The sequence below is a fragment of the Mus musculus genome, chromosome 5, assembly GCF_000001635.26.
Source record: "Mus musculus strain C57BL/6J chromosome 5, GRCm38.p6 C57BL/6J".
In the NCBI taxonomy this organism is placed as follows: Eukaryota; Metazoa; Chordata; class Mammalia; order Rodentia; family Muridae; genus Mus; species Mus musculus.
In genome coordinates this window covers 34,720,539-34,735,019 of record NC_000071.6, presented here as the reverse complement: position 1 = coordinate 34,735,019, position 14,481 = coordinate 34,720,539, and the positions used below count along the sequence as shown (strand labels likewise).

The window sequence follows — 14,481 nt, the reverse complement described above, 5'->3', positions numbered from 1 at the left end:
AAAAAGTTTTCCACCCTAACAAAACCCAGGGCCCAATGGTTTTAGTACAAAATTCTACTAGACTTTCAAAAACAGGTAACAACAAAACTCTTGAAATTATTCCACAAAATAGAAACAGAAGGAACACTGTCCAACTCATTTTATGAACTACAGTTAACCTGATACCCAAACTACACCTAGACCCAACAAAGAAAAAGAATAACAGACCAATTTTCCTTATGGACATAGATGCAAAAATATAGACTTCAAAAAGACATAAAAAAAGATAATGCACCATAAACAAGTAGGTTGCATACTAAAGCTGCAGAGATGGTTCAATACATGAAAATCAATAAATATAATCTACTATCTAAACAAATTGAAAGTTAAAAAACAAACAAACCAAAGAACATATAGTCCTCTTATTTCATGCACAAAAAAAAAAAAAAAAAAAAAAAGCCTTTGACAAAATCCAACACTCCTTCAAGAATCAGTATAGTGGTTCCTCAGAAAGATGGGAAATTATCTACCTTAAGATCCAGCTATTCCACTATTGGGCATATACTGAAATGACATTTCATCCTAATACTTGCTCAACAATATCCATTGCTGCTCTACTCATAATATCCAGAAATTGCAAACAGCCTCATCAAAAGAATGAATAAAGAACAAGTGGTACATTTGCAAAATGGGGTATTACTCAGCTCAAAATAAGAAAGGAAGGAAGGTAGGTTGGTTTTCAGTCAAGGAAATAGAACTAGAAAAAATCATCCTAAGTGAGGTAATCCAGACCCAGAAATATAAATATGTATGTAATTTGTTATATTTGGATATTAACCATTGAATCCATAGGCCCAGAGAGGTTAGATATAGTGGCCAGAACTGGGAGAGACACATTAGATCTCTTTGGGAAGGGACAATAAAAGAGATTTTATGGGTGGACTGGAATCAGGGGTTGGGAGGTTGAATGGGAGGATCATATGGAAAAGGGACAGGGAAGATGGGATAGAAGAAAGTTATCAAGGGGAAAGACATTAAGAATTGGAGATTATTTGTGGGGCAGTATGGAAATCTAGTGCAGTAAAAACTAACTATATGAAGGCAATCCAAATGAAGTCTCCAAATAATGAGGGAGTCAGAACTCTTAATTGCCATGTCTTGTCACTAAATGAAGCTTCCAGTGCTGGGACTGGGTATAATCCAGTTGAGCTGTTAGCTAAAAAGGTCCCATGGAAATCACCAAACAACTCAGGCTGTTACTCAGACAATTGGTTGCTCTCCACAAATTGACAAGGGCTCATTGCTGAAGACAATACCTACACAACTCATTGAAAATGGAAAGATCAATCTGATGCCTACATAGGACCTTTGCTCCCATTTTATAATGCCTATGACATAGGAAAGTATTCTGCAGGGTACCAAAAGAGAAAAGCAAACAGCAACTCAACCACAAATCCTTAGATCTACAATGGTGACACAAACTCTGTGGGGGTAATCAGCCTATGTCTGATTTGACGTAAGGCCTATTACATAGCCATACCCAAACCCAACACTGATTGTGTCATCAAGAACCAGAGTCTAGATATCATAGAAACCTAGAGTATAACCAAATATCACTGGTCAAAAAAATTAGTAACAATAACATGACTTCTAATGATATTCTGCTATAGTCACAGTTCAGTGCCTTTCAGTCATCACCACAAGGGCTTTTTCCTACAGCAGATGGCAATAAATGCAAAGAGCCAAATCTCTCTCTCTCTCTCTCTCTCTCTCTCTCTCTCTCTCTCACACACACACACACACACACACACACACACACACACACACACACACAGAGCGAGAGAGAGAGAAGAGAGAGAGAGAGAGCACTAAACCAGATATCTCCATAAAATCCCTCCCCTGAGAGCTTAGAGAACCCCTCAGAAGAGGAGGCAGAGGAATAGGGGAATCAGAAGAGAGAGTGGACACCAGGAGAACAAGGTTCTCTAAAACAACTGGGCAAATTTCATATGAACTCACAGAAATTAAAGCAGCAATCAATCACAAGGCCTACATGGGTCTGCACCAGGTCTTGTGCATGCATATATATATATGTGTGTGTGTATATATATATACATATATATACATACATACACATGTATATGTATATATACATACACACACATATATATATTCATGTATATATATATATATGTATATTCATGTATATATATGAATGTAATGAGGCCTTGTTGTCAGTTTGTGGAGAGCAACCTACTGTCTTGGTAACAGCCTGGGTTGTTAGGGATTTCCATGATACTCTTTCAGTTGACAACTCAATTGGATGATATCTAGTCCCAGCATTTTGCGGGGGAATATATATAATATATATAAATATATAACTTTTATATATTTATAAATATATAAATAAATACATGCACATATGCATATATATAAATAAAAGTTTTCAGTTTAGTACTTTTATGAAATTTATGAATATGTAAACAAGTGGGTCTCTGATTCTTGTGCCTTCTCTTGGGCCTCTTTCATTTTTTTCTGTTGGCTTAGCTTGTCCAACTTCAATATGATAGTTTTCATTTTATCTTATTATATTTTGTTTTGTTATGTTTTGTTATCTCCCAGAAGCCTGTTCTTTTCTAATGAGAGACAAACAGGGAGTAGTATATCTGGATGGAGAAGAGTGGGGAACAAGTGGGAGGAGCAGAGGGAAGGGAACTGTATTCAACTGTATTTAAATTATACTGTATGAGAAAAGAATCTGTTTAATAAAAGTAAGGAAAGAAGCCAGAGATAGTGGCACAAGCCTTTAATCCCAGCAGTCAGAAGGCAGAGACAGAGTTCCAGGCCAGCCTGGTCGACAGTGTAAGTTCCAGGACAGCCAGGGCTACACAGAGAAACCCTGTCTCAAAATAACAATAAAGGCAGGGGAGAGATGTCTATTAGATGTGTGTGGTAGTGCTCACCTTTAATCCCATAGATCACCATGCCCAGCTTCCCCTGACCCCCCAAAATCTTGTTTTGTTTTGTTTTTTTAATTAAACTTAGAGCTAATTGTTGTTTTCCAACAGGAAGACTGAATTGTTGTGTTTGTTTATAAAGTATCAGAGTGATAATTAGCTTTATTAAGTGCTATTTTAGGGGCAGGAAAGATGGCTCAATGGGTAAAAGTGCTTGCCTTCAAGCCTGACTAATTGAATTTTGTGAAAGCAGAGAACTGACCCACTTGAATTGTTGTCTGACTTTTACATGCACTCCCTTAGGTACTCATATGTACAGATACATGCACATAATAATAAATAAATGTAATATAAATATTTTTTAAATTAATGTTTTAATGTAGCATTATTGTTATGGCTTAATGAGGTTCATACACTTAAAGTAAATTAAAAGCTAAGTCTTCCCTCTAGGTTCTAAGCCCTAGGACACCTAGAAGGTATGGATAAGGTCCACCAAAGTCATCTTTCACTTACCCATGTAGCCAACAGTACCAACTCTTCCTCGTACCATCTCCCCTTCTGGGACTTCCATAGCTAGACCAAGATCTGAAATTCGGATGTGTCCTGTGCAGGTTCACACACAAAGTACAGATCATTGGGAAAAGTAACATTTTAGTGACAATTTATAACTGCGAGGCAAAGTCCATCTAAAACGTATTGATGAGGGCTGGGGATATACCTCAGTAATAAAACCCTTGTATATGATATATAAGGCTTGTGATTCTATCCCTAGTGATAAAAACACACAAAAATGTATTAAAAATAGCAATATCTAAAAATTATATTTAACTTTTACATATGTAATGTACTTTCATATAGCACACTGAGTTTCACTAACAGCAAGAAATTATATTTATACCTAAAGAAGCCCTTTAACAGTAAATCACCACTAGATAAAAACCAGAGGAACCATATTTATTATTTACTCATAACTATCAGTTAAGCTACTTCACTTAGAGAACTGTACTGTTCAAATGTTTTGGGTATAGGAAGGCATAAATGTTGGCTACAGTCCTATGAAAGTAACTAATTATGGAAAGTGTTCTTCTAAGGACCCCTATCATAGGATTTAGACTTACCCTCATAAGACACCTAGTAAACTACTCAATGTATTTCAATATAATTTGTTCACTTCCCTTCAATGCCAACTCTAGATACCAGTGCAGCATAACCCAGCACAAATCACAAGTTTAAGAGTTGGAAGCAGTCAAATTACTTCTTAATTATTCCATAAATGAAATTTCAAGCACCTTTCTTCTTCATTGGGGTCAGTACATAAGTTAGGTAACGAGCAGAAAGCAGTGGCAGAAGTAAATATAAAAGCTAAGTCTGATAATGTCCCATGTTTGCCTTCAGTAATGAGCTACACTAGCCTATTCTTTCCAGGAATCACTCTGGCTCTGGTTTATGTTTCCTACTCCACAGAAAGATCCTTTTAGCTATTAAGAATCACTAATCATAAGCTCCTTCTCAAATTGCTAACCTACTTAGTGTACATACAACCAGCATCCTAGCAATAGGGCTCACTCTCAGATCCAGAGATACCAATGTCAGAGGCACCCATGATGCTGATAAGGAGCTATCACATCATGACCAGTCCCCATAACAGCATTCTACACCCCCACTCTGTGACAATTGATATATGATAAGGGGACAGCATAGAGGGCAGCACGCCAAGTTTAGAGGGCTAAGGAATAAAAATAAATAGAGTCAATAGCAAAAAACAGGAGGGCAAATACTCATTTGGGGTTTATTTTCACCTACTTCAAAACATTAATCATTAATATATGGAGTCTCTGCTTTTGTGTAAGTACTGGTGATGGCAATGTCAATTGGTTTTTGTGTGTGTGTGTGTGTGTGTGTGTGTGTGTGTGTGTGTGTTTTAAAGAACACATCCCAAAGAGTTTCTTTTAGTTATTGTTTCCAGTCTGCGTTATTAACTGACTATGTCCACATTAGCTTTTCTGACAAGCCTACACTTAAGCATGGAAGGCTCTCTTACCATGATCATCAAGGAGGATATTCTCTGGCTTTAGGTCTCTACAAGGAAAGAAACAACAAAAATCTGTTATTCAGAAATCAGTTCCTGAGAACTGAGAAGAAACAGCCAGCGATCTCTTGATGGCAAAAAGCAGTAGCTATAAGGGCAGAAAGTAAAACGACCCTCTGTGATTAATCCAAGTTGTTATAGGCTTCAGTCATAAATACAGGCAGCTCAATAATTCTACAAAAATTCTACATTGCTAGGCATGGTGATGTATAAAAAACAAAGGAATTCATCTCAGCAATCAGCATACTATGTTGAATGTAAAATGAACTGCTTTGCATAGTCCTGCCAAGCTGAAGACATTTCAGCGATTCTATATGTAAACCCAGAGTAAGGAAAGCAATTAGTCCTTAATGAACTTCACTCATTCCATCTTATTGTTAAGGTACTTTAAAATATATTACATTTCAAAAAAACTTTCAAAGGGCTTATATTTAATTATGACTTCACATTTGAGAACAATCCAGATTCCCTAAGCACCTCTCCCAATATGTGGACACATCCCTAAAGCATATGAAAAGAACTGTCTAAGCTGGAGTGCAAGCCAACATCCTAGAAATAATGCCATAACATCAAGATGTGACAGAGGACCAACACAGGAAAACCTCAGAGATCCAAAGGGAGAACCTGCCAGCAGTAGGCAGCTGGTCCCTGTCAAGGTACCATCTGCTCAAGAGGCTCACAGATGTCACTGCTGTCAGGGCAGAAAGGCAAAGAGTAAGTAGGGAAATCATGTGGCCTGACAGGAACTCCTAGCAGGGGTTGTTTTCCAATAGGCATATATGCATCCATTCTTTAGGTACAAGAATAATGAACTGCCACACCCACTCCAGTGGAGTCTCTGTGTCAAGTCCAAAAGCTTGCCCACAATCCTGAGGCACAGTTTCATGGAAACTGGTCTCCTGGAGAGTCTCTGGCATCCCATAAACGGATATGGGCCAGATTTGTCCTTGCAATAGTCAGTGAAGAATTCTGCGTGCTTTCCTTCAGAATTGTTTTATTATAGGTGCCCCCAAAGAATGATTTGACAAATAGCTAAGTTAAATTGAACATTGCTTCCTGGCCTTCACTGGTGTCCCAATACCCTAGACAGCCGTTGAGCAGACCCTGGGTTTGGAATTTCGTAGACGAAATGCCTCCAGTGTTGAAAGAGAAATAGTGAAAAAAATCAGGCATTACAATTTACTGGATAGAGTTAGAAATTTCAGGACAAGTTTAACAAAGTAAGTTTAGAATTCTTATTGTAGTCATATATGGCAGACTACATTACATAATAGAAGAAAGTTGGTGGGCTCCTCTGGTAAATAGAGGTTCCCCACAAAACACTTAGAATAACAGCTGAGTCACTCCCATATACAGGAATTTACAATGGTTTAGGAAGAATATTGGGCTATGGTTTAAGAAGAAACTAGAGTATTGTGTTGTTCACAGAAGGGTTATCAAGTATCAATGTGACCTCTAGATAACAGCAAACAAAGCATCTGCAATTTAGATGTGGCACCTCTGTCTCTGGAAAATCATGATCAGGACAGTCATTTTTCCCTTGCTCACTGGCTGAAGGTCGGGCTCTATCAGCTCCTCTGCAGTGCTAGTTTTCTGGTCTGTGGGAAACAAATCTGTTATAAAATATGTAAGGCAGAGAGAAAAAAATGAAGGTCCATCATTATAGAATGAACAAGAGCAGGGACTTTTGAGAAGCTCACAGTCTGGTGTGACCAACTCTAGGTTGAGAGTTGGCCTTCAGAGCACTATAGGGATGCTGAAGGGGCAGCACTCAGGCTGCCAGGAAGAGGATGTGGTGGTTTGAACAAGAATGGCTTCCATAGGCTTATATATTTGGATGCTTAGTCACCAGGGAGTGGAACTATTTGATGGAAGAATTGGGAGGTATGGTCTTGTTGGAGGAAGTGTGTCACTGGTGGTGGGCTGTGAGATTTCAAAAGCCCATGCCAGGCCTAGACTCTCTCTGCCTCTCTGCCTACAGATCAGAATGAGGCTCTCAGCTACCATTCCAGTGCCAACCTACATGATAATAATTGACTTAGCCTCTGAAAATGTAAGCAGGCCCCTAATTGGGTGCTTTTATTAGTTGCCTTGATCATTATGTCTCTTCACAGCAATAAAAGAGTGACTAAGAGAAAGAAGCATTCTGCCCTTCTGGCCCACTGCAGCACCATGGTCCCTGGCCTGGGGAGTCTGCAGACACCCCCAAGGACCCACACAGGACCCGCCACAGGATCTTAAAACCTATGGTGAGTGGAACACAACTTCCGCCACGGGATCCTAAGACCTTTGGTGAGTGGAACACAGCGCCTGCTCCAATCTAATAGCGCAGGACCTGAGACTGCATTAATTAAGGAAGCAGATAATCTGGCCTGATCCGGGGTTCAAGTCCCTTCCGGCCCACTGCAGCACCAGGGTCCCTGGCCCAGGGAGTCTCCAGACACCCGCAAGGACCCACACAGGACCCTCCACGGGATCTTAAAACCTATGGTGAGAGGAACACAACTTCTGCCAGGAGGCAGGTTCAAACACCAGATATCTGGGCACCTTCCCTGCAAGAGGAGAGCTTGCCTGCAGAGAGTACTCTGACCACTGAAACTAAGGATAGAGCTAGTCTCCCAGGTTTGCTGATAGAGCGTAACAGAATCACCTGAGGAACAAGCTCTAACCAGAGACAACTATAACAACTAGCTCCAGAGAATACCAGATGGCAAAAGGCAAACATAAGAATCCTACTAACAGAAATCAAGACCACTCACCATCATCAGAACGCAGCACTCCCACCCCACCTAGTCCTGGGCAACCCAACACAACCAAAAAGCTAGACCCGGATATAAAAGCATATGTCATGATGATGGTAGAGGACATCAAGAAGGACTTTAATAACTCACTTAAAGAAATACAGGAGAACAATGCTAAAGAGTTACAAGTCCTTAAAGAAAAACAGGAAAACACAACCAAACAGGTAGAAGTCCTTAAAGAAAAACAGGAAAACACATCCAAACAGGTGATGGAAATAAACAAAACCATACTATACCTAAAAAGGGAAGTAGACACAATAAAGAAAACCCAAAGTGAGGCAACGCTGGAGATAGAAACCCTAGGAAAGAAATCTGGAACCATAGACACGAGCATCAGCAACAGGATACAAGAGATGGAAGAGAGAGTCTCAGGTGCAGAAGATTCCATAGAGAACATCAGCAAAACAATCAAAGAAAATGCAAAGTGGAAAAAGATCCTAACTCAAAACATCCAAGAAATCCAGGACACAATGAGAAGACCAAACCTACGGATAATAGGAGTTGATGAGAATGAAGATTTTCAACTTAAAGGGCCGGCAAATATCTTCAACAAAATTATAGAAGAAAACTTCCCAAACCTAAAGAATGACATGCCCATGAACAGACAAGAAGCCTACAGAACTCCAAATAGACTGGACCAGAAAAGAAATTCCTCCAGACACATAATAATCAGAACAACAAATGCACTAAATAAAGATAGAATATTAAAAGCAGTAAGGGAGAAAGGTCAAGTAACATATAAAGGCAGGCCTATCAGAATTACACCAGACTTCTCACCAGAGACTATGAAAGCCAGAAGAGCCTGGACAGATGTTATACAGACACTAAGAGAACACAAATGCCAGCCCAGGCTACTATACCCGGCCAAACTCTCAATTACCATAGATGGAGAAACCAAAGTATTCCACGACAAAACCAAATTCACACATTATCTTTGCACGAATCCAGCCCTTCAAAGGATAATAACAGAAAAAAAACAATACAAGGACGGAAATCATGCCCTAGAAAAAGCAAGAAAGTAATCCCTCAACAAACCAAAAAGAAGACAGCCACAAGAACAGAATGCCAACTCTAACAACAAAAATAAAAGGAAGCAACAATTACTTTTCCTTAATATCTCTTAATATCAATGGACTCAATTCCCCAATAAAAAGACATAGACTAACAGACTGGCTACACAAACAGGACCCAACATTCTGCTGCTTACAGGAAACCCATCTCAGGGAAAAAGACAGACACTACCTCAGAGTAAAAGGCTGGAAAACAATTTTCCAAGCAAATGGTCTGAAGAAACAAGCTGGAGTAGCCATTCTAATATCAGATAAAATCGACTTCCAACCCAAAGTTATCAAAAAACACAAGGAGGGCCACTTCATACTCATCAAAGGTAAAATCTTCCAAGAGGAACTCTCAATTCTGAATATCTATGCTCCAAATGCAAGGGCAGCCTCATTCATTAAAGACACTTTAGTAAAGCTCAAAGCACACATTGCACCTCACACAATAATAGTGGGAGACTTCAACACACCACTTTCATCAATGGACAGATCGTGGAAACAGAAACTAAACAGGGACACAGTGAAACTAACAGAAGTGATGAAACAAATGGATTTGACAGATATCTATAGAACATTTTATCCTAAAACAAAAGGATATACCTTCTTCTCAGCACCTCACGGGACCTTCTCCAAAATTGACCATATAATTGGTCACAAAACAGGCCTCAACAGAAACAAAAATATTGAAATTGTCCCATGCATCCTATCAGACCACCATGGCCTAAGGCTGATCTTCAATAACAACACAAATAATGGAAAGCCAACATTCACGTGGAAACTGAACAACACTCTTCTCAATGATACCTTGGTCAAGGAAGGAATAAAGAAAGAAATTAAAGACTTTTTAGAGTTTAATGAAAATGAAGCCACAACATAACCAAACCTATGGGACACAATGAAAGCTTTTCTAAGAGGGAAACTCATAGCTCTGAGTGCCTCCAAGAAGAAACTGGAGAGAGCACACACTAGCAGCTTGACAGCACATCTAAAAGCTCTAGAAAAAAAGGAAGAAAATTCACCCAAGAGGAGTAGACGGCAGGAAATAATCAAACTCAGGGGTGAAATCAACCAAGTGGAAACAAGAAGAACTATTCAAAGAATTAACCAAACGAGGAGTTGGTTCTTTGAGAAAATCAACAAGATAGATAAACCCTTAGCTAGACTCACTAGAGGGCACAGGGACAACATCCTAATTTACAAAATCAGAAATGAAAAGGAAGACATAAACAACAGATCCTGAAGAAATCCAAAACACCATCAAATCCTTCTACAAAAGTCTATACTCAACAAAACTGGAAAACCTGGACAAAATGGACAAATTTCTAGACAGACACCAGGTACCAAAGTTAAATCAGGATCAAGTTAACGATCTAAACAGTCCCATATCCCCTAAAGAAATAGAAGCAGTCATTAATAGTCTCCCAGCCAAAAAAAAAAAAAAAAAAAAAAGGCCAGGACCAGACAGGTTTCGTGCAGAGTTCTATCAGACATTCAAAGAAGATCCAACTCCAGTTCTGCACAAACTATTTCACAAAAGAGAAGTAGAAGGTACTCTACCCAACTCATTTTATGAAGCCACTATTACTCTGATACCTAAACCACAGAAAGATCCAACAAAGATAGAGAACTTCAAACCAATTTCTCTTATGAATATCGATGCAAAAATCCTCAATAAAATTCTCGCTAACCAAATCCAAGAACACATTAAAGCAATCATCCATCCTGACCAAGTAGGTTTTATTCCAGGGATGCAGGGATGGTTTAGTATACGAAAATTCATCAATGTAATCCATTATATAAACAAACTCAAAGACAAAAACCACATGATCATCTCGTTAGATGCAGAAAAAGCATTTGACAAGATCCAACACCCATTCATGATAAAAGTCTTGGAAAGATCAGGAATTCAAGGCCCATACCTAAACATGATAAAAGCAATCTACAGCAAACCAGTAGCCAACATCAAAGTAAATGGAGAGAAGCTGGAAGCAATCCCACTAAAATCAGGGACTAGACAAGGCTGCCCACTTTCTCCCTACCTCTTCAACATAGTACTTGAAGTATTAGCCAGAGCAATTCGACAACAAAAGGAGATCAAGGGGATACAAATTGGAAAAGAAGAAGTCAAAATATCACTTTTTGCAGATGATATGATAGTATATATAAGTGACCCTAAAAATTCCACCAGAGAACACCTAAACCTGATAAACAGCTTCGGTGAAGTAGCTGGATATAAAATAAACTCAAACAAGTCAATGGCCTTTCTCTACACAAAGAATAAACAGGCTGAGAAAGAAATTAGGGAAACAACACCCTTCTCAATAGTCACAAATAATATAAAATATCTCGGCGTGACTCTAACTAAGGAAGTGAAAGATCTGTATGATAAAACTTCAAGTCTCTGAAGAAAGAAATTAAAGAAGATCTCAGAAGATGGAAAGATCTCCCATGCTCATGGATTGGCAGGATCAACATTGTAAAAATGGCTATCTTGCCAAAAGCAATCTACAGATTCAATGCAATCCCCATCAAAATTCCAACTCAATTCTTCAATGAATTAGAAGGAGCAATTTGCAAATTCATCTGGAATAACAAAAAACCTAGGATAGCAAAAACTCTTCTCAAGGATAAAAGAACCTCTGGTGGAATCACCATGCCTGACCTAAAGCTTTACTACAGAGCAATTGTGATAAAAACTGCATGGTACTGGTATAGAGACAGACAAGTAGACCAATGGAATAGAATTGAAGACCCAGAAATGAACCCACGCACCTATGGTCACTTGATCTTCGACAAGGGAGCTAAAACCATCCAGTGGAAGAAAGACAGCATTTTCAACAATTGGTGCTGGCACAACTGGTTGTTATCATGTAGAAGAATGTGAATCGATCCATACTTATCTCCTTGTACTAAGGTCAAATCTAAGTGGATCAAGGAACTTCACATAAAACCAGAGACACTGGAACTTATAGAGGAGAAAGTGGGGAAAAGCCTTGAAGATATGGGCAAAGGGGAAAAATTCCTGAACAGAACAGCAATGGCTTGTGCTGTAAGATCGAGAATTGACAAACGGGACCTAATGAAACTGCAAAGCTTCTGCAAGGCAAAATACACCGTCAATAAGACAAAAAGGCCACCAACAGATTGGGAAAGGATCTTTACCTATCTTAAATCAGATAGGGGACTAATATCCAATATATATAAAGAACTCAAGAGGATGGACTCCAGAAAATCAAATAACCCCCTTAAAAGATGGGGCTCAGAGCTAAACAAAGAATTCTCACCCAAGGAATACCGAATGGCTGAGAAGCACCTGAAAAAATGTTCAACATCCTTAATCATCAGAGAAATGCAAATCAAAACAACTCTGAGATTTCATCTCACACCAGTCAGAATGGCTAAGATAAAAAATTCAGGTGACACACATGCTGGCGAGGATGTGGAGAAAGAGGAACACTCCTCTATTGTTGGTGGGAATGCAAGCTTGTACAACCACTCTGGAAATCAGTCTGGCAGTTCCTCAGAAAATTGGACATAGTACTACTGGAGGATCCCGCAATATGTCTCCTGGGCATATATCCAGAAGATGTCCCAACCGGTAAGAAGGACACATGCTCCACTATGTTCATAGCAGCCTTATTTATACTAGCCAGAAGCTGGAAAGAACCCAGATGCCCCTCAACAGAGGAATGGATACAGAAAATGTGGCACATTTACACAATGGAGTACTACTCAGCTATTAAAAAGAATGAATTTATGAAATTCCTAGGCAAATGGTTGGACCTGGAGGGTATCATCCTGAGTGAGGTAACACAATCACAAAAGAACTCAAATAATATGTACTCACTGATAAGTGGATATTAGCCCAGAAACTTAGTATAGTGAGATATAAGGTACAATTTGCAAAACACATGAAACTGAAGAAGAACGAAGACCAAAGTGTGGACACTTTGCCCCTTCTTAGAATTGGAAACAATCACCCATGGAAGGAGTTACAGAGACAAAGTTTGGAGCTGAGACAAAAGGATGGACTATCAAGAGACTGCCATATCCAGGGATCCATCCCATAATTAGCCTCCAAAGGATGACACCATTGCATACACTAGCAAGCGTTTGTTGCAAGGACCATGATATAGCTCTCTCTTGTGAGACTAGGCCGGGGCCTAGCAAACACATAAGTGGATGCTCACAGTCAGCTATTGGATGGATCACAGGGCCCCCAATGGAGGAGCTAGAGAAAGTATCCAAGGAGCTATAGGGATCTGCAACCCTATAGGTGGAACAACATTATGAACTAACCAGTACCCCGGAGCTCTTGACTCTAGCTGCATATGTATCAAAAGATGGCCTAGTCGGCCATCACTGGAAAGAGAGGCCCACTGGACAGGCAAACTTTATATGCCCCAGTACAGGGGATTGCCAGGGCCAAAAAATGGGAATGGGTGGGTAGGGGAGTGGGGGGGGAGGGTGTGGGAAACTTTTGGGATAGCATTGGAAATGTAATTGAGAAAAATATGTAATAAAAAAATAAACAAATCAACAAAAAAAGAAAGAAAGAAAGAAAGAAAGAAAGAAAGAAAGAAAGAAAGAAAGAAAGAAAGAAAGAAAGGAAGGAAGAAAGAAGGAAGGAAGCATTCCTGGAATAACTCAGGAACAATGAGCAGAGGTCCTCATATCAACATGAAGAGGGGTTGCATTGAAGAAAGAATCCACAGAGGAGGACACTGCCAAGACTGGAGTTATAAAGACTTCTTAAAGGTTTTCAAAACCACAAATGTACTTGCATAACAAGGGCTGAAAAAATTGATCTGGGTTATCAGGAAACAAAGCTAGAGAAGTTAGTAAGAAGCTGTTATCATAAAGGGTCTGAACTGGCAAATAAAGGTCCTATACCAGAGGAAGACACAGTGGGGTCAGATCTGCATTCACACATGCCTTGTTTCACCTTCTGGAAACGCACTGGGGCAGCACAGCAGTAATGGAGACCAACTCAAGCTTCTGTTAGTTGTCTAACAAGAGAAAGACATGGACTAAGCTGTTCACCATGGAAAACAGTGTGAAGTGATGGACAACTGAATGGGGAAGAAGAAATACACAGGCCACTCTGAAATTCATTTTTAAAGGGAACAAGGTTAGGAATTCTCTTTAGAAAGCTAGGGAGATGTCTCAGTGGGTAAACACATTTGCTGTGCATGAGGTCCTGTGTTTGAATTGAACACCCAAACCCATGGTGATATAGTATGCATCTATAATCCCAGTGTTCCTATGGTGAGATGAGAGGCAGAGACAAGAGATGCCCAAAAGCCCACAAGCCAGCTTCCCTGATGTACACTGCAGCAAAGAAGAAACCCTATCCCACATAAGCTGAGAGGAGGGAACTGACACCCAAACCTGTCCTTTACCTTCATGCATGTGCTTCTGGCAACATGCACACATGTACAAACGCATTCACACACATGTACAAACTCATTCACACACAAACAAATATTTGTCTTAAAGGAAAGAAATTCTCATTAGGGATTGGCTGGCAGGTGAATATCTGAAAGAAAAAACAAAAGTGCCCAGGGAAATTGATCAAAATGAGATTCATTATATTA

At 39.5% G+C, this 14,481-nt stretch overlaps 1 protein-coding gene and 1 non-coding gene across 13 annotated transcripts in view; one reads left to right on the top strand and one right to left on the bottom strand.

Moving 5' to 3' along the window:
- Positions 1-14,481, bottom strand: part of Grk4 (G protein-coupled receptor kinase 4) — a 95,056-nt gene that overhangs the window by 20,286 nt on the left and 60,289 nt on the right. For 10 of the 12 annotated variants that reach the window (XR_003955582.1, XR_003955584.1, XR_003955583.1 and 7 more), the window contains 2 exons: positions 4,978-5,015; positions 3,450-3,539 (listed from right to left, as the gene is read on the bottom strand). The exons of the other annotated variants lie outside the window; for them this stretch is intronic. Coding sequence is in view for 7 of the 10 variants with exons in the window: in XM_030254136.1 (XP_030109996.1) it covers positions 3,450-3,539; positions 4,978-5,015 (128 nt within the window). In the remaining 3 variants the exon portion in view is untranslated. The remainder of the gene's footprint in view (positions 1-3,449; positions 3,540-4,977; positions 5,016-14,481) is intronic. 12 annotated transcript variants of the gene reach the window in all.
- Mir467g (microRNA 467g) lies at positions 2,048-2,167 on the top strand. Its single transcript, NR_130328.1, has one exon. It is a non-coding gene; the product is annotated as a microRNA 467g (primary transcript).